General features: G+C 40.8%; 1 protein-coding gene across 4 annotated transcripts in view; it reads right to left on the bottom strand.

Moving 5' to 3' along the window:
* Positions 1 to 21,213, bottom strand: part of LOC131432179 (dedicator of cytokinesis protein 3) — a 91,798-nt gene that overhangs the window by 25,925 nt on the left and 44,660 nt on the right. Inside the window, exon 1 of one of the 4 annotated variants that reach the window (XM_058598328.1) lies at positions 309 to 1,118. The exons of the other annotated variants lie outside the window; for them this stretch is intronic. Coding sequence (XP_058454311.1) covers positions 309 to 358 — 50 coding nt within the window. The 5' untranslated portion in view covers positions 359 to 1,118. Of the gene's footprint in view, positions 1 to 308; positions 1,119 to 21,213 lie in introns of those variants that run through there. 4 annotated transcript variants of the gene reach the window in all.

The raw sequence follows: 21,213 nt of genomic DNA, 5'->3' as shown, positions 1-21,213 counted from the left end.
AAAAATTAGTATTGAAGTAGATAAAATATTTTAAGTGTGTATTGTTTGCAAAACGTAAATCGTGAATCAAGTAGTCGTGATCTTTACGCAATTAGAGATTGTAGGTAATTGTTCTAAATCAGATTGACGTTTCTTTCGGGGTTGGTAACACTTAACAGATTTTTCCCAAAATTACAACTGACAAGAAAAAAGTTCTGCACCTTCAAATCTCTTTGGTCTATGTGACAAAAAAAATGGATCATCTTGCAAGCATCGAAGACAGCCCCTTTTATAGCCGTCACCACGACAACCACAAGTTTGACAGTTACCTTTTACGGAGTTGTACACTATCGCGATCCAGTTGCACATAGAAAGTCATACTTTCACATTCACTTGTCGGCTAGCTGTCAGCCAAAATTTAAAAACAGAGCAATAAACAAACAACAAAAAAACACACACAGTCGTTATTCACAGTCTGACCACTGGAAGCAGCCCCTGCAGGCGGATTTTGTTCACACTTTTCTTCACTAACCGCCGGCGGCTACCGAGCATCCGAAATGCGCGCAGTAGTGGGCACCGAAACTTGCAAATAGCGTCCGTAAAATTACTCATCGCAATCGGTACTGGCGATTGATAGCCGACAGACGTAACCGTCGGCACCTGTAAGACCATCGATGTAACGTCACTGCACTCCTTACTGTTCCCGAAGTGCGCGGGGGAACCGTTGGTAATCGCGATTATTCCACCACTTTTCTCTACGGGCACATCAGAATACACACGCGTCTAAGCCGGATCAGTCAGTAAATAGCTTTTCCATTTATTCTCTAAAACAGCTTTTCGAAGGTTCGTTTGGCCGGGCAATGGAAGAACATACGAAAACTTTCTTCTCACTCGGATTGTTGAAGTGTTTTTTTTTGTTCGCTTTATTTTCTTTTTTGTTTGTTTCGGCAATCAAAAATAGCCAACTGCGCCTAGCCTACTACTACTGATACTGAGCAGGATGGGAGTTTACCGTAATGTACCTTCTTCACGCATCTTCAGCGCAGTACTGGAATTTCACTAATGATGTGGAGGAAAAGTGCCAAAGGTGAAAACCCATCGAACACAGGCGGAAAATGCAACGGCCTACTACTACTCTAGCAGGTCGAGTTGTTGAATGTTTTTCTTTTTCTTCCCTCACTACGGCTAACTCGTCTGCTTTCATCAGTAGGTCTCTTGGCTTTTGATGTGATAGCTGACATGCACGGAACAGATACGTATGTGTAGTAAGTCTTCCGTTTGTTGTGATAAGATAAATGATTCATTGTTTTTTGTTGTACTTTATATTTGCTCGCTTTTTTTGCCTTCTTCTCTGCCGCTGCATACGAACGTGTTGTACCTAACCTAGAAGAGGCATGCTATCTGTGTCAGTCAGTAACGTTTTTGATTTGACTTTGACTCTGTGTGTGATGATGGATACTTCGGACGGAGCACGAGGGCAAGATTAGAGCCGAGCTCTTATTTCCTATACGAAGTAAAATTTTCTTAAGCTAGGATGGATTCGATAAATGGAAGAAAAATCTGAAAAAAAGACGAGACTGTGAATTGGAAGAAAAACAAATTTTTAGCACCACAGTTGTGAGTACATTTTAGCACTGTATTAAGGTATCAGTCGTTCGTAGGAAGAAAATCGGATAACTTTAAAACTCAGTTGGCTATGATGTGTCATTCGACATACCGACAGCCGATGTTCTACTTTCTAGTCGGGACGTCGCGAAGAACTGATATCATTTTTCTTCCCGAAAACTTGACATTTCCTGGTAATCAGTGTTTCACCATGGTATGAACCTTATCACAAATGTGTTTTTTTTGCTAGTCCATTCATAAGGTTGAATGTATGTAAGAAATGCATTTAGACTGCCTTTTAGAAGCATCCCATTAGACATGAGGCATCCGATAGACACTTTCGATAAATTTGTGACGCTAGATGGCCCGGAATGTGCAATAAGACGTGCACCGGTTCAAAGTGACGGAACCAATAATAATTCTCACGTACATCTACTCTTTGCGGACGACATCGATCGATGGTGACAAAATAAAACCAAAAAATTGCATGCTTGGAAGATAAGCCAGTCTCGAGTTTCATTATTACTTGCATCTAACGAAATTATGTTAAACTTGACAAAGAAATCCGAATTGGTGTCAAAATTTTCAAGTTTTTTTTTCAATTTGCTTCAAGAAACAGTTAAATCGCCGTAAATCGTTACTTACGTAGTATATTCGAAAGGTAAAGTCCGATCGCTTATATTCCTAAAATGACAGGTCGTACTACGATTTGACTACACTACTCGTGCAGCTAATTCAGATGTTGGTGTCATTTGTCTATGCGTGCGTACAGAAAACAATGTCCGCGATGATCGTTGTTCCGTCCAGCTCTGAAGTTTGTGCTACTGTAATTTGATTTTTTTGTATTTTGTTTTTTTCTGGAATTTATTATGATGAAGAGACGTCATCGATTCAATTTACTTACATCTATATTCAACGAGAAACAGTTGGTTAGACATATATAGTATTTGTTTTAGATTGTACACAGAATATCCATTTTAAAATTTTAAAATTGAACCAAAATTTATCTTCTAATATTTTTTGTTCTAACTTTTGAATCTATCCTCACCTTAGAGTCTTATCAATCAAGTTCATTTGTATATTTCAAATACATTTGAAGCCATCCAGAAATTAACTGTGAAAATTTCAAACCTAAGAGTTCAATTTCCATTTATTCGGAATGGTTTCGGATTTTTGAAATTATCGGATTCGAAAAATGGAGGTAGTGTAGGCAAACCTCTCAATATTTCGAGAAATGGCAGCGAGTCATTTTGCCGAAAACCATTCATCTAAAAGTCCGTTTGAAAAAACAAAATTCTACATCTAGATCTACGTGCAAAGTATTTGGCGCATCAGATCATGGCCGTTCGTCGAAAATACGGGCCACAGCGAAAGGGAAACCACATCTGTCTAGGTTTATTCGTTTTGTCTGCTTTGTCTAAAGCTTGATTCTAAGTTAGCACCGCTCTGGATGCACCGAACCAAATCGCTAAAATTATGTATGATAAGGCGAAGTAGTTTTCAGTGAATTCGCTAGCAGTAAAATGAGTTTCGTCGAAATGATGAAGAGTAAGTGAGTCTGATATCCATACAGTTCTTTGCTTAGCACGCATCATAAACTATTTGATTCGCTACTTAAATAAATAACGTAGATAGTATCGAGCATGTCAACATGCATCACATAATTTCAGTGTCCACGAACATTATCTTCTTCTGCACGCTTTCTGGAGTTATATTCTATGAAGTATGACGCAATATGAAGAGATACTTTCCGTCGAAAACGAATTATGAACATTTTCTTTCGCTATTCGGGATAATAAATTTGTGTTGCATATGCGCTGAGATAAGTTATTTTCTTCTTACGTGGTCTTCGGTCAAGATACACGAGTGCAACGAAAAACGCTGATCGTCTATGATGATCAGCTGATTATTTGTTAATATTTTGAACAAAATGCTCACCACGGATGGTCACAGAAGAAATCCTAAACAAAACATCTACTGTCGAAGCTTGTGCAAAATCTACATCTACAATCTACCCTTCATAAACGTCTTCAACAACATTAAAATCGATAAGTATTCAGAAAAACATAAAATAGCAGAGCAAAATCAGGGTACTACATTCCCATGCGAAACTTGACCTTTTGTTTCAACAGACTTCGCAGTCGACCCGTAAGTGCGCAGGATTATTGTATAACCAGTAGACTGCCATTATTTAGGGGTTATCACTAATTTCGTAGAGCAGTAGGTTGGTCGGCTCTATTAAATGTGCATTTTTGCACCTGCAGATCGTTCAGCAACCTTTTTGAGGTGCAGAAAGATTTGTTCCTTTTTGTTTTGTGCTATTTTCTCACCTCGCCTACCTCACAATTGCTTTCCATGTTTCTTTTATCATTCCCTTCCCATCAGGAAAATGATGACACGATATGGCAAGGCACAAATCTGCAGATAATTGCGGAAACTTGCCACCTGAACCAATTTGTTCTGATTCCTGAAAACAGATCTGAGGTTTTTGCCTTTCTTATATAGAAAGGTTATGCAATCATTGTGAAAACCGACTTTTTACCGATGCCCGGAAGGCCCGATATCATAGACCATTCGACTCAGCTCAACGAACTGAGTAAATGTCTGTGTGTGTCTGAATGTTTGCATGTAACAAAAATGTGCCCTCGATTTTCTCGGAGATGGCTGGACCGATTTTCACAAACTTAGATTCAAATGAAAGGTCTCTTGGTCCCATCATTTGCTGCTGGATTTTACCTGGATCGGATTTCCGGTTCGGGAGTAACGGAGTAAAATGTGTAAAGAAATGGTCTTGTAGTTTTATAGGTTGCTATTTAATTTCATCTGGATCCGATTACTGGTTCGGGGGTTAAGGGGTAAAATAAGCAATATAAACTAGAAACGTTTCATCGATTTTTTCAGAGACCGCTCATCCAATTTTCACAATCGTGGTTTCAAATGAGAACCCAACAACCCCATAAAATCCTACCAATTTTCATCCGAATACGACTTCCGGTTCCGGAATTACACACTGATAGGTATAAAAGTTTCATTTTCAGGGACGTGTTGTTATACATGACGCGGAGAAAATTCCATCAAATACATACAAATAGCCGTATAATTCTTGGAATGTACAGATTTAGTTAGTTGATGACCAAATACATTGATTTTGGGTGTACCGGATCTTCGTTTCAGATTCCGGAAGTATCGAAAAAGTGATATCATTTTCACATCACAACACAGCGGAAAAAAAATTGAAGCGAAAAGCAAGTATTGCTTAGATAAATATCAAGAAAATCATACAACTGTTCATGAAAATCTCTTACATTTAGCGAAAATGGTTTTAACTTGGTTAATAAGTTCTAAGCTTATAAAACTTCTAAGTGCTTTTCTCACAGTGTATGAGTTTCAGCGACTCTTTTGTACCGGCCGCCTTTGATGGTTATAAAAATCATTGCTTGGTACAGGAATCAACTTTGGAAATTCGAAATTCACCGGAATGTCTTAACTAAACTGACATGGCTGTTGTTGAGTTGTTGACATTTATATAACCTTCATAAAACACACCGTTTAAAAAATATGTACGGTATATTATTACACTATAGCTCCGTTTTATCAATGATCCAGATTCCAGATCCATAACCCAAATTAGAAATGATTTATGACATATCAAGTGAAGCAGGGTTTGCTCAACATTATTTTGTAATTTTAAAATTTTGAAAGTCGACCATCGCACTAGCGTCCCTATTTCGGGAATTCTTATCAATTGATGAACACGTATTTCTAGTAGTAGTACTTATTCGAAGAAATTCATATTTATTTAAAGAAATTCTTACCAGATTAGATAAGGCTGAAAAGCGCTGTTGTTAATCTTAAAAAGTCGGTATCATCTGGTAGATTATAGTGAATTTTTGAACATGTGAATCAGACTGTCTATGTGGCTTTACGTTTGTGGTTTTGTATCCTCATACACTCATCGTGACGATGCAATGTGACATGCAATCTGATTTTTTTATTCCCTCGTAGAGTTAAAAAAGTAAGATTATTCAAGGCACAGTCATTGATGTTACTGAAATTTCCAGTTAAAAAAAAAAGTTATCGCAAGATGAGATAACCAGTAAACATTTGTATTTAGTGGACACGGTCTTTGCTAATTTTTGTTGTTGTTTTTGTCGAACAGTTCAACTTCTACCGCTAGCAATAGACGTAATTCTATTCAACATGAATAACAAAATTCAAGAATTACATCAAAGTTTGTTCTGATGTCTCGGTCGAAATGACGGGAAATTTGTCAGAAAATCAAAAACTGATTTCATTTCAATTAAACCTGTTCTTTTCTCACATATTGTCACCGTGCTTATCCGATATCAATTGCACTGGACTCCAGTGCATGTGACATGAAGCCAGTTGTTTTTTTTTTCGAAGTATGTTCCGACCAAATGCGAAAAATCAAGTTCCCCTTCTGTTGGCGAATTCATGTTCTTTATGTTTATGCGACTTTTACAGCACTTCATTCTAGTACTTTCGCTCGACACCAGTTGGTAGGACTCAAACGCACGCACACACAGGCACACACAACCGACTCAATCCGGTCCCGCCAAGTTTCCCAAACGGAAGAAAACTGATAGCGACACGTCCGGGAAGTGCTTTGCGTGTTTTGCGGTTAAATCTGAGTCATTCGTGTTTCGCTGGTGTTGTTGTTGTACGTAAGCTATGATATCAAATTTTTATCTCGATGATATAAAAAGAACAAACAGCTGTGCAAAAATGACTTTGGAAGATAAGGAAGGTCAAATGTCTGTAGGAAAATGATAAACAAATCGATCATGACAAAAGAACCAAACTGGAAATGAGAACTTATTTACGACTTCCCCCATTAAATTTTGTGCAATCTATTTTCCCATTGTTTTTGTTGATTTTACCAAAGCATTGTTCACCTCCCGCTTTGTTTTTGTCGTTTTCGGATGTGTCTTCGTAATCACTAATCGTTTTTTTCATCAATTGGATGAAGCTATTTTGGCATAAAATCAACTGCTTTGGTTCGGTATCACTTCGACACTTTTCGAACGTAGTGGCGAGATGTTAGAACACGCTAAAATTAGAGTTGTGCTTGCTTATAAGTGGCAAAATGAAACTTCTTTTAGCACTTTTTCGTATAAATTGCACCGTTGATTGATCCGGATGTGACGAAGGTAGCGCTTGTCTCACCACAGTCGCAAATCGCCAGCCAGATAAGAAGTTTTTATTGCCAATTTCAATAATTTCTTCTTACGACCATCCCCCGAAATTTAGATTTGTCAACGAAATATACTTGCTCAAAAAGATGAGTGAAAAGAATACGGTGGTCTAATTCCGTGACAGAAAGCTGTATCGCGGGTGTGCGCTGCAGCCAAAATGCATCATTGTGAACTACGAGACGTACATTAAGGAGCAATTTACGATTTTAGGAAAACAACCGTTGTAGCAAAACGCAAAAGCAGTTTTCTTCGCTGTCGTTGAGCGGAAATTCAGAAGAGGAATTCCTGTTTGTTTGTAAATTTTTTCTAAATAAATTTATGTTTTTCTCTCGAAGACTCATCTAGCAGTAACGGAAAAACATGCTTTTGCATTTTGCAGCAATGGCTGTTTTCCCAAGATTGTAAGTAGACTCAAAAAGCGGACGGCCCTACTCCGGTTTGGAGCAAAGATCTTCGTCAGCAAGCGCAACGAGGATGCACCGGATAAGTTGAGGAAGAAGTCGGTCGAAAAATATATTCTAGAAGTACTTGATGTAGCATGCGACAAATGTTTCTGTGGGCTCAACAAATTCAGCTAGCATGAGGAAGAAGCACCTGCTGACATTTAATTTTGGGTGTATTTAGCCTCGTGCTATTACGTGAAAACGATGATGCGTGACTGCAACGAAGTCAACGATGTTTTGTTCTGAAGGAGACAAATTCGCCAGAGCTATTTCCAATAGAAAAGTTCTGAGCGAATCTGATTGGAAAAAGCGACACTGCGTTTTGGTTGTGTTTGGCATTGTGCCTTTATGCGAAAGCGGTGATACAGTGCTGCGAAGTCAACTATGCCAGAGTTTTACCTGGAAGAAAATTCATCAAACTCGCCCTAACTTCACCCAATAGAAATACTTAGGGAGCTTATGAAGGGTAAGATCCGAAAAATCGGGGAGGTTTTCAAACCGACAAGCGTTTGAAGAAAAAGTGGATGAAACTGTAGCCGAAAAAACGGGAAGATTTTCAAGTGGATGAAAGTGTGCAAGTGTTGCACTGAATTTGATGGTCAAGTCCAATGTGCGGGCTTTCACCAAAATGCGACAAATTCAGCAAGCCGTGCAAAAAGGCCGGTGGCACAATCAACGGCCAAATATATGAATAATAATGCTTACAGAAGCACCTACTGTCCTTCTTCTGGTCCCACAAAGGTGACATATTGTTTTGGGTGGATTTAGCCTCAAGCTATTACGTGAAACTGGTGATTGTGAATGTGGCGAAGCCAACGACGTTTTGTTCTGAAGGAGACAAAACCGTCAAATTCGCCAGAACTTTTTCCAATAGAAACATTCTGGGCGATTATGATGGGTAAAAGCGACAATGCGTTTCGGTTGTATTTGGGATCGTGTATTTATGCGAAACCGGTGACGGAGTGCTAAAAAGTCAATAATGCCACAGTTTCGCCAAATTTTCTCTAGCTTCACCCAACAGAAATTCTCTGGGAGCTTATGAAGGATAAGATTCGAAAGAAACGGGAAGGTTTTCAAGTGGATGAAAGTGTGCAAGTGTTGCACTGGATTTGATGGTTAAGCCTAAGGTGCGGGCATTCACCAAAATACGACAAACTCAACAAGCCGTGAACAAAGACTGGTGGTACATGCAACAGCCAAATATATGAAGAATAATGCTTGAAGAAGTATCTGCTGTCCTGTTTCTAGTCCCACAGAGGTAACACTTTGTTTTGGGTGGATTTAGCCTCGTGCTATTACGTGGAACCGGTGATGCGTGACTGCTACGAAGTCAACGATGTTTTGTTTGAAATCCGTCGAATTCGTCAGAACTTTTCCCAATAGAAAAATTCTGGGCAATTACGGTAGGTAAGCTCTAGAAAACAGGGTTGCGGGTGCGGGCATTTAGCCTAGGAGAGGAGTTTGAATGAGTAAACTTTGCACAACCATAGCTATATTAGCCTTATAACCTTACGATCAAAAAAGAACCGGAATTTTATTAAAAAACGCAAAATTTCAATTTTTAATAAATTTCTTTATTATTGCCTTCAAAGTACTCTCTTCCTGCGCCAATACATGCATGCCAACGCTTGATCCAATTTCTCATACAAGTTTTATAGGCCACCGAAGGTATGGCCTTTAGTTCACGCAGCGAATTCTCTTTTATGGTCTCTATGGTCTCAAAACGCGTTCCCCGCAATGGCAATTTGAGTCTGGGGAAGAGGAAAAAGTCACACGGGGCCATATCTGGAGAGTATGGTGCTTGGTTGATGATATTGGTTGAGTTTTTGGCCAAAAATCATCTCTTTGGCCACATCAACACGACACTGTTTTTGAATGAAATTCAGCTTTTTTGGCACCAGCCGAGAAGCGACGCGTTTCAAACCCAAAACATCAGTGTTTTTCCTAGACACGATTCACCAAAGGCCTTTTCTAACATTTTCAACGTTTCGGAACACTTAAATCCATTTGCAACACAAAATTTGATTCACGCACGTTGTTCTAAATATTCATCCATTATAAAAATCGCCACACGAAAATTTTTCAACTTCTTTGTATACACGCCAAACAAAAACTAATCGTACGATATGCGTCAAAATTTGACATAATGTGTATAAAAGTGTTGCCAACGTTGAGAGAATGAAAGTTTACCGATTGGACAAGCGCGGAAATTTTAAAATGAAAATTCCGGTTCTTTTTTTTATCATAAGGTATGTTAAATTTAAATTTAACTGTTAGTGATTTTTTTAAGTTTCGACTTAGACTCATCAGTACGTAGCAGCTCATGTTGAACTGCTACGCATGATCATTTTTGGCTCTTACATATTTTTAGAGTACAGTCTTCATACCAGACCGTCGAGGCTATACCAATTGAATTCGAGTAACGGTATTTCTTGTTAGAAATGTACTTGGCCCGGTCACAAACTAAGTTTTTGGTCTATCGTGTATCTCAGGCAGGTTCAGTTTCCAGAATGAAATAAATTTTATCTGGTCTGTTGAACAAAATACATGTTTCAAGACGCAAAGAGAGCTTTCAGTTTCTGCTTCTGCAGTTAACGCTAGGTGCATCATCATATGGATCCCATGTGTAAGGCAGTCAGTATGCGAACCGATTAGCGATGTTTTATGCTTCAGTGTATTTTTCTCCGAGCTTGTTCTTCGCTTCACATTCAACACCAAACAAGCAACATTGTTGCTTGAACAGCACACCATTCTTCCACTCACTCACTCATCCTTTTAAGGAAAGCTGCACCGTGCTGTTCAATTGCGAGCACGGATTTCGCCATGTCATGCAATCGATCTTCCCAACCAACCGCACCGCTCGCACGGGACGACGACGATGGTCGAGATATCCATTCCAGCCTTTCGTATGGATGGAATGAAGTGACCGAACAATAATAACAACAACAACATTCGAAGAGTACGTTTCCAAGATCGAGAAAAACCACTGCCTCACTCTCGCGTGATCCACGGTAATCCGCTGCGAATGTGATACCACCGGAGCATGGATTCACTTTCCTGGTTTCAGTATCCGAATAAGTGAGTGTATAGCTTACAGATCGTGCGTAAAGTAAGCAGGTATAGTAGGTACCCGGGGGAGGTATAGGAATGAGTGATCCGTTTCGAGAGTGCGATTTCAGAAGATTACCTCTTAGCGCTTGGAACGCGGCTTTCATCGGAGCTGGTTTTGTGGCCTGGACATCCTCGCGCTCAGCAACCAGGCAGAGTGGAAACGCAGTCCCGATAACGGCCATTGACTTCGATTGAGTTGTTCGCCGGTGCGGTTGTGTGTGGCGAGACGCGATCGGCTGTGGCGAGTCCGAGGTTCCGTGACCTGGAATTCGTACGGCTTCTTTCCCAGCGAGCTCCGGACTTTTTATTTTTGTTTGGTTTTTAGTGTCTAGGAGAAACCGAGAGAAGCAAAACTTGGAAGACCAATAAATAAGGTTCTCAAAATAATCAACCATCATTTTTCACCAGTGTCACACGAAGTTTCCAGCCGTAAGCCCGAAGAACTATGGGAATGCTTTTTTTGTTTCTACCTTCATCATTCTAACTTCCAGCGTTCGGCCTGTGCCCCTGTCGATACAACAAGGCACAGCCCGTTCAGTCGTTCGTTCTTTGGCCATGGTACACGCCTAATAAACCAGTTTGCTCGGTAATAAATTCACCGAGAACCTCCTTTCTGCCACCTTTCTTTCCTTTCCTTGCGGCCACCGTACAGACCCTATCTATATAGGTGCTGATCGCCATTTCAGAATGACCATCGGAGAACCAGTCTGCGGCCGACCGCGTGATCTTTACTCTGACTTAGGCTGCGTCCTCCCCCGGCCGGCTCCGCCGGGTTCGCGTTGAATCGAGATTGCTTCTGTGATTCAGCAGCAGCAGCAGCAAAAGTAGCAACCGTAGCCTGGTTAAATTGGTTGTTTCTGGCAGCTGAGGCTTGGCTTCTGGGTATCGCGGCTACTAGTGTTACCACTGTAGGGGAACTAGGCTCCATCGTAGTGTACGGCGGGACCCGCACCATGCCACAGGCAACTGGGCGGACGGGTTTTTCTACAGGCAGGCAGACAGATATTTTGTATCATTGTTGATGTTGTGTGGCAAAAGGCGTAAACATGCGATAACACGTTTGTACGGTTTCGGTCCGATCCCCGGCTGATGTGCGTGGAGAGCAGAAGGTAGAGAAGGACGCAAGTGGTACAGCAGCCACTCGCGCTACGCACAATTCATCGTCGTAGGTCCACGCTCCGGAGATGCCGCGAATACCACAATTTCATCGTCATAAATCAACAGACGGCAGCGCACCACAGACGGATGGGTCGTTCGCTGACGGCACATTATTTCGAACATCTGCAGCTGGTTCTTTTGGGGCGAAATTATGGTAATTAGTAAAACTGGCTGTGTGCCGGAAAATACCACTTTCTTCGACCGGCTGATGAACACCAATAACAACACCAAAAAAACCGAAATTATCTGTTGCAACAAGTCAGCGGCAACGGTGAAAATTAAAATGCTTCTTTCTTGCAGCGGCCTACTCGGATGCGAGGTAATTTGACATCTGACCGAAAATTGTAGCCTCGTGCTGATCTCACTGCAGCTGCTGAAAGCTGAAAAATTTCACCCGTGACAATCACTTTTTTGTCACGTGCTCCATTTGCATGCTTGGTTCGGTGTTTACATGATTAAGTTGATTCAAGTAAAATTATTCAGAATTACTTTTATTCCGTATTTGACATATTTCTCCAATTTGTAGCATCAACCGAATTGTGGTTTGGATTCTCGAATAGACAAATACACAAATTACATAACCTCTTCAACACTAGCAACGAATGGAAAACCGTTGTTGTTAGAAGTTGTTGAAAGTGCTAATTCGGGTGGACACTAAAGGTTATATGCGGTTTTAATTTAAAGTGTAGCAGAAGCGGCAGTGTCAGTCGGGCGCTAATTGCATTTGTCACCCGTCCGGGTCCGGGGCCAATATGAATATCGATTGTTAACGCAATTAACAGCGAACAGTGAATGTCTTCGCTGCTGGTTAACACACTGACTGACTGGTTGGTGATGATCGGTTTGATCGTCTTTCCACGACCAGGGATGCCCGAACTTTCTCGAATGGGAACTCCTTTTCAATGACGCATTTTGAAAACTAGTTACTTAAAACTACAAATTTTAAATAGTTCAGGTTGTTGACTAAACCAGTTTGAACCGGCAAACACTGGTTAGCATTCATTGTGTGAGAAGTACCATCAGTATCAGTGCAGTAAAGAGATCACTCGATAAACTAGTTTGTCACGATCATCTCCGGTGCAGGAAATAAATAATATGCAATGGACATACTACATGCTGGAAGAGGTGTTCATGGTTAACTACTTTGCGCACTACCTGCATGTAGCATGATTTGCAGTAAAATCTTGCTTATCTGGCAGCACGGGTACGCCCATAAATTACGTAGAATATTTGAAATAGTCGTCCAAATTAGTTTTTTTCTTACACGAATATGCTTGTTTCTTGTGTGAAGGGAAAAGGAGAAGAACTTAAACATCATAATGCCACAACATAACATGCTGCTTTACTAATGTAACAATATCTCCAGCAAAAAAACGTTACAATTACAAAAAAACGATGTCTAATGACTGTGCAAAATTTCAGCTGCGTATCTTTCATACAACCGTAAAAAAATAATCAATAAGAAATGATACACACTTACCCTTATGTAGCTCTGGAACCGAAAATTGGAAACGCATAAAATTCAACAGCAGTCGGCGAGACCATACAAGATTTCATTTGAATCTGAATTTCGCACCTAGACCACAACTTTGGCCCTGGATTCTAGACTTGAACTCTGGGCCTGGATTCTGGAACTGAACACGCACCTGCAATCTGGACTTGACTTTATTCTTGATCTAAATCCAGGTTTTCTGAACTACTGGAACTAGCACTCGGATTTTGGTCCTAAATTTTGGCCCTGTTTTCTGGATCTAGATTCTAGACATGGATTCTGGAACAGATTGTTAGACCTAGATTCTAAAACTGAATGCTGCGTCTAGACCGGGATTTTGGAATTGGATTCGGGTAAGGATTTCTGAAGCTGAATTTCGGACCTAGATTTCAGACCTGCATTCTGGTCCTAGATCCTGAAACTCAGTTCTGCCCTGAATCTTGATTTCGGGCCTGGATTCTGGAACTGAATGCTGGACCTGGACTTGTATTCTGATCCATTTTAAGGATTTTAAGGCTGGACTCTGGGCCGAAATTCTGAGCCAGTAGCCTAAACCTGGTTTCTGGAGTTGGATTCTGAAATTGGATTCTGAACCTGGACTCCGTAATTAACTTCTGGACCTGAAGTGTGGAATTTAACTTTAATTCTGTATCTGTATTCTGGAATTGAATTCTGGAACTGGATTCTGAACCTAGATTCTGGACCTGATTTCTGAGCTTGGTTTCTGTGTTCTCGACCTGCATTCTGAAGCGGTATTTTTTAACAATGAATCTGAATCTGGATTATGGACTCAGGATATGAACCTTGATTTGGGACCTGGATTATGCTACTGAATTTTGGACCTAGATTCAGGACCTGGATTCTGGAACTGAACTCGCAAGCTGCAATCTGGAATTGACTTTTATTTAACTAAGTTCCCTGGAACTCTTGAATTTTGGAACTAGATTCTGCACTTAGATTCGGGATCCTGAATTTTAGACCTGGTTTCTTGGACTCTAGACTTGGAGTCTGAAACAGAATTCTAGACCTAGATTCTTGAACTGAATGCTACGCCTGCATTATGGACCTGAATTCTGGACCTGGATCTTGGACTTGAGTTCTGACCTGAATCTTGAATTGGAGGATTCTGAAACTGAATTCTGAACCAAGGTTTTGAATCTGGATTAGGGATTTCAACGAGAGACTCTGAACCGGAAACCCTGGAACCAAACTCTGGGCCAGTAGTCTGAACCTGGATACTGGAACTGTATTCTGGACCTTCTTCTGAAATCTGGAATTAAGTTCTGAACTGGATTCAGAATCTAGACCTGATTTCTGAGCTTCTCGACCTGTGTTCTGGAGTGGGATTCTTTTAATATGGATTCTGGACTGAGGACCTGCATTCTAAACAAGAATTCCTAGCCTTAATTTTTGACCTGGATTCTGGAATTAAAATTTTTCTCCGGTCTTTGATCCGGGAACTTAATTTTTGACCTTGATTATGGACCTAGACGCCACACTTGGACGTTTGCCATGGACCTGAACAATGATTCTTGTACTAAATTCAAGATCTCATTTTTAAAGTTGGATTCTGAAACTGGATTCAGGATCAGGATTCTGGACCAAGATTTTGGATCTGGATTATGGATTTGAACGCTGGGCTCTACACCTTCTGGATCCTAAGTCTCGGTCAGTAGTCTGAACCTGGATTCTGGAACTGTATTCTGGGCCTGAACTCTGGATCCGAATTCTGAGCCTGGATTCTAGACTCTCGACCTGTATTCTAATGTGTGTGCTTTTCTACTATGGATCCTGGACTCAGAACCTGAGTTCTGAGCCAAGATTCTACACCTTAATTCGGAATCTGGATTCTGGAAATGAATTTTGGGAATCTGGAACTAAATTCTGGGCCTGGTTTTTGGATCTGATTTCTACATCTGGATTTTGGACCAATATTTTGGTTTTGAATGCTGGATCTAAATTCTGGATCCTAGCTCTGGGTCAATAGCTTAGGGTTCTGGAACTGAATTCTCGAGCTGAATTCAGAATCTGGGTTTGGATTCGAGATTCTGGGCCTGGATTCTCGACATGATTCCTGGGATTGGATTCTGTACTCTCGACCCTAATTCTGAAGTAGATTTTTTTTATCAAACAAAATTTTTTCAAACTTTTTTTCTTGACTCAGGGTCTGAATTCTGAACCAGACTCAGGGTCTGGATTCTACAACTGAACTTCGGGATTATAGAACTAAATTCTGGAGCTGACGTCTGGATCCTATGTCTAGACCTGAATTCTGGACCGAGATTTTGGATCCGGATTATGAATTTGAACAATGGACTCTGAGCCTAAATTTTGGGCCAGTGGTCTGAACCTGAATTCTAGAACTGAATTTTTAGTCTGGATTCAGAATCTGATTTCTTATTATGGACTTGGATTTTATGCCAAACTACTGGACCTGAATTTTGGACCTTGGTTAGGGATCTGGATTCTAGAAGTGAGTTTTGGATCTGGATTCTTGATCTGAATTCTGGATCTGGATTCTAGAACTGAATTCGGGACCTGCACTCTGGACTTGACTTCTTTTTGAAACTACATCCAGGTTCCCTGGATCTCTTGAATTTTGGAGCTATACTTGTTTTCTGGAGCTGAATTCTGGACCTGATTTTCGAGCTTAGTTTCTGTGCTCTCGACCTGCATTCTGGACTCAAGGCCTGAGTTCTGAACCAGGATTTCGGGACCCGGACTCTGAAACTGAGTTTTGGCCCTGGATTTTGAAACTGAATTTGGGATCTGCAGTCTGGACTTGACTTGACTTTCTTCTGGAACTATATCCAAGTTCCCTGTATTTCTTGAATTTTAGAGCTATACTTGGATTCTGGTCCAGAGTTTATGACCAAATTTCTGGAGCTAGATACTGGAGTTGGATTCTGAAGTTGGATTTCAAAACTGGATTCTGAAGCTGGACTTTGGATATTGATTCAGAATCTGAATTCTAAGAATAAAATTCAATGATAGACTTAGATTTTGGACCTGACATCTGAGCATCTCGACCTGTATTTCAGAGCGAGATATTTTTCAACGTCGGTTCTGGACTCAAGGCCTGAATTCAGAACCAAGATTCTGAAAATGAATTTTTGATCTGGATCTTGATTCTGGAACTGAGATTTGGGCCTGTCTTCTGGGATTGTTTTCTGAAACTAAATTTGGTTTCTGAACCAGGATGCTGGAGTTGGATTCTAAAACTGGATTCTGAAGCTGGACTTTGGACCTTGATTCAGAATATGAATTCTAAGGAATGAAATTCAATGATAGACTTAGATTCTGGACTTGATATCTGAGCATCTCGACCTGTATTTTAGAAAGAGATATTTTTATCATGGATTCTGAACTCAAGGCCTGAATTCTGAACCAGGATTCTGGACCTTAATTCGGGACCTGGATTCTGAAAATCAAATTTTGATCCGGACCTTGATTCTGGAACTGAGTTTTGTACCTGTATTCTGGAGTTGGTTTCTGAAACCAGGATTCTGAAGTTGGATTCTAAGGCTGAGTTCTGGGCCTGGATTCAGGATTTGAATGCTAGGCCTGAAATTGAATTATAGACCTGGATTCTGGATCTCATTTCGGGACCTGAAGTCAGGACTTGGTGCTTGTTTTGGACTCTCGATCTGGGTTTCAGACTTGGATTTTGAAGCTTAAATCTGAACCTGAACCAACCGAAATAACGTGCATATTGCGCACTGGCTTAAACATCTTGCAAACTAGAATGAATGAACCGGCTCCCAATTTGTCAAACCTGCCTTGACGAAACTATCATCCAAGCACGAGAAGGGCAAACACGCGTCATAATTTTTTTCTCTGTGATAATCATTTATCCAAAAAAAATTTCATTTTGTGTCATCTAGCGGTTTGGTCTGAGACCTCAGGATGGAGATAGAACTTCAGCTTAAAAAAATAAAAAGTAAGAGAAGTAATAATTTTTTTTCTGCTTAGCAATTTATGTTGAACTGATAGGTGGCATAATAGTTCAACCTAAACAGTTTTGCACTGACGAGTCGAAGACGATACGTATAGTTATATAACTTAGTTTGGGTTATTCATTGTTATCATAAATTGCTAAACATATTGCTATGACATGGAACAAAAATGCTGTCGTCACGTTGGTTACTATGAACAATATTTACGACCTGAAACCTGACCACTCTCCTTGGCCTATGGGAGACAGCAAAAAAATAAACAAATCCATGAATTGGCTACTGAACTATTACATTATAGAAGCAGAAAAATGTAAAAAAACTGATCTAAGTTGCAGCTAGAAGTATATGAATGCGTGTTTTTATTTTTGTCGCAATGAAAAAGCCATACACGTTTAGTCATTACCCTCTTTCTAGTATCATATCTCCAAAAATAAAAATGTGCCACATCATACATATGGTACGACATTCATGGATGTTCTGTGGCGAGCGTGATAATGTACAATAAAATGCAAGAGGGAACTCTGCTCAACTGATATCTCCCCTGTCAGCAGCGACAGAAACATTGAAGGTGACTGGATGGATGGATGGTGGTAATTGGCTTAATTATAGTATGTCTACTTATTTTACTAATCATTTTAGGAGACTTTCTAAACATGCTATTTTGTTACAAATGCCCGAAGCATGGACGTTGTTTAGCAGAAAGTTGAGAGTAACATATTTAAGGTGGTGTTTTCAGGATCCTGTTTCGTTACGTCAATCGGCCGTAATGCGAGAGAACGTAACATTTCGATGGTTTGTTATTAACTCCAATGACTTCAAACATTCTTACAAGTTGTAGTTAATGACCGGTGGTCGTAGCATTTTTGCCTGCTTCGAACGGCTCGATTCGCAGAATCCAATATTTTGATGACTGGTCGATTTGCGAAAACTTCTATACATACTCGAATACCTTCTTTACCTTCTCGGTGGGAAACAAGGGCGCAGCACAGAGAGCATCGTGTCGAAACGATCGGACGCGTATACCTCTTAATCACAAACTCGTTATTGACCAGTCTTGGCGTTTTTCGATGACTAAGCGTAACCGAGCGATCTTCGTTGCCCTCTTCAAGAAGTATCAATCAAACATCACGAAGTTCGGGTTTCTCTTTTGTTGTTGTTGTTGTTGTTTGAAAAGAAGACAAAAAGCATAAAAAGGCGGGAGGATGGGTGACAGAGGGGTGTCGACATTCGCACTTTTCAACATTTGGACGGATCCTACCGGTTTCGGTCTCGGAGATGCGGTCACAATGGGCAGCAGAACCGTGGTCAAGCGATAAAATGCCGTGGAACGTGATTTGCATATTGACCACATAATTATGCAGCTTAGCTACTCTCTCCCTCGCTGCTGCTGGTAGGACGCGATCGCTGAGTGAGGCGTTGGCGATGTAAAGTTTCGTGGGGTTAGAGCTCCAAGCCAGTGGGGGTTTAGAACTGTAAAGCGCTACCGCGAGCGTAAGGGATCTGGGGACAACACGGAGCAGGAGCGGAACCGCGGAGCCAAAAAGCATGTATTTAATTACCGGTTCCCAGGAATTTTTCATATGCTCGTTGAAGCCGCACTGCACCTCGCTCTTTCTCTCACACCTTCAAACCGTCAATACTAAAAAAAACGGCAAACGAACGAAGAGGAGCATAGAGAATAGAGAGCGAGAACAAGAGTTTGCAAAAATTATCCAATCAACCGCTTGATTCGATGACGGATAGACGTTTGTGAGAAAGGAAGGGGAGAGGAACTGTAAAAAGCAGCCGCAACTGAATTGAAGCCAAAGAGGATAATCGTGTAGAGCTCTGGTCGGTTGGCTTGAAACCCTCCGTGCACCACCGTCGACACAGATACGGTTTCTACAGACCGGGAACTAACCGGCAGCAGACTTATGAATGCGCCCTATCCGAGCTGGAGATCTTTACCCGAGAATTGCCCTGTACTGTTCCAGGTCGATGTGTGTTCTTAAGCACGTTTTCGCGAAAGTTGAACACTGCACATAGCATAGGAATGTGAGTCCGACAACGACGACAACGAAAACAACGAAGACATGGCCGTGGTATTTTTTTTTGTTCGCGCACGGATTTTGCCAAGTTTCGCGTGACGTGACTCGTCGAATACGAAGGTAAAACACAAAACGGACACAGTACGAACGAGGCAAAGATCAACCGAGATCACCGATGGGGAGTCCGCAAGGTAGCAACAGCAGCCTTATAAAGTAAACGTGTATTATGAAAATGGTTAAATACAGTAGTTAGTGAAGGGCTTCGGTTTGCAACCAGGGACTTAAAGGTGAAAAATTTGCTCCCATATAAGTCAGCCGGACAGCGAAGGTGGAGTTGGAGCTTTTGCCACCTTGCGCCGCTTGTTTCGTGGGACGCTTCGACAGTCGATCACGCGGTTCAGTGAAAATGGCGACAGCGAGGAATCAAAACATTTTCAATCATCTTCTAAACTGTTTGACACCTGTTCACCAAAGCGGTATGATCTCATCTCATCTTATAAACGCAGCGGTCACGTCCATCAGCGATTAAGTTGATCACCACATGTTCTGCAAATAGGACAAACGAGCAGCCAGTTCCATATCAACCAATGTATAATTATCTTGTTTGCTACGAGAGCTGGAACACAGAATGGACTTCCTGTGCGATTCGGTTTTTTTCCTTCCAAATTTTACGCACATTTCGACAACAAAATAGAAAAAAAAAAACATACACATATGTTCAAGAACGACTGCGTGCTACTTGTATTAGCGTTCCACTTTGGGGCAAACGGCTAACGCAACCGTGGTACGGAGATCATGGTAGCACTGCCATTAGCGGTCCCGTATCCATGGAGAATAGGGTAGGTGAGTCTCGCCTGTCTACCGTTTTCGGCTAAAACTCCACACCGCACCGCACCACACCCGTTCCGCTCAGCTCAACAACTCTCGTCTGGGTTTGGTTTATTGTACCCGCTGATTAGTGCGATGATATCTGAACATTCACGAGATTCCAAGCTGGAATTTCGACGAAACACTCGTGCATCCGCTCACGCGACCTAACCCATTCGGGCCTGGTGGGCGAATTGAACAGTTTTACAGTTTACTTTTATCGACATGAGGAAAATTGACAGATAATAGATAAGACTATTTCAGCTTCAGTAATCATCTCATATACGAAAACCATTAGTTAGAGTGAGATCTGCTGTCTCTGTTCGTTAGATTAACTTGAAGGGTAGGATAAAAAGCAGTGTTGAACAGTTTTCGAATTTTTTTTTCTGCGCTACTGCTTTTTAGAGGCAAAACAAAGAGAAAATTGCATCCGATTTTATCACAATTCGTTGATTCAGAGTCGAGTAATCAAAGTAAATAATTTCATGACCCTACTTATGAGATATCCATTGGAAAATAGCTTAGTGCCAGTCAGAGCTTAAAATTGTCACGCATTCTCAATGAAAGAAACCATTTTAACAGTCTCATTTTCAATGTTTTACTGTATCAATCGTAAATGACCGACACCAGAACAAACGAAGAGAGACGAAGAAGCATTTTCGTTTCTCATCGAAAAAATGAGAGAGTATGATTGCCAACGTCACTATTTCCCCTATGACATGACGAAACCAAACAAACGTCTGCAGGGAGCATCAGCAGAATTTCAATTCTCATTTTTTTCATCGATGTATTGAAAATCTGTGACGCTTGGCAATAAAAAAGTGACTAAAATATGACAAATCGAAGTAATTACATCCCATCTTTGGAAACCAAAACTACTACAAATTCGAGCACCAACAGGTGAAAGTCATTGTGAAACCTTTTTCTGTCATTTTCGATTTTCAAAGCTTCGGTTGAATATCGACACTGCATACTATGGGATTTTCACTGAAAACCGAAAATGTCTGAAAGGGAAAATGAAAGAAAGAAGACAATTTTGAAACTACTGTTCCGCTTATGTCGTTGACTGTACATGGCACTCATAGTTTGCAAGCGAAGCTAAGAGTGACATTAATTTTTCGTCTATTTTGAGTCAATGTAAATGACTTTTGTTAGCTCTGGTGCCAGTGTTGTCGAAAACACTGACACAACTTTTCTGCCAAACTTAACCTAGCGTTTCCTCCGTAACTGCTGTCAAACCATTTGTTTAAAACCAGTTTTATACCTAGTTTCAACGCCATTGGACTGATTTTCGGTTCAGTTTCGAACCTGATTCTTATGAGGTAAATCCGGGTTAGATCTCGTGTATTGAATCAATGT

This window comes from Malaya genurostris, chromosome 1 (genome assembly GCF_030247185.1).
Source record: "Malaya genurostris strain Urasoe2022 chromosome 1, Malgen_1.1, whole genome shotgun sequence".
Taxonomy (NCBI): Eukaryota; Metazoa; Arthropoda; class Insecta; order Diptera; family Culicidae; genus Malaya; species Malaya genurostris.
This window is presented reverse-complemented; position numbering and strand designations above follow the sequence as displayed.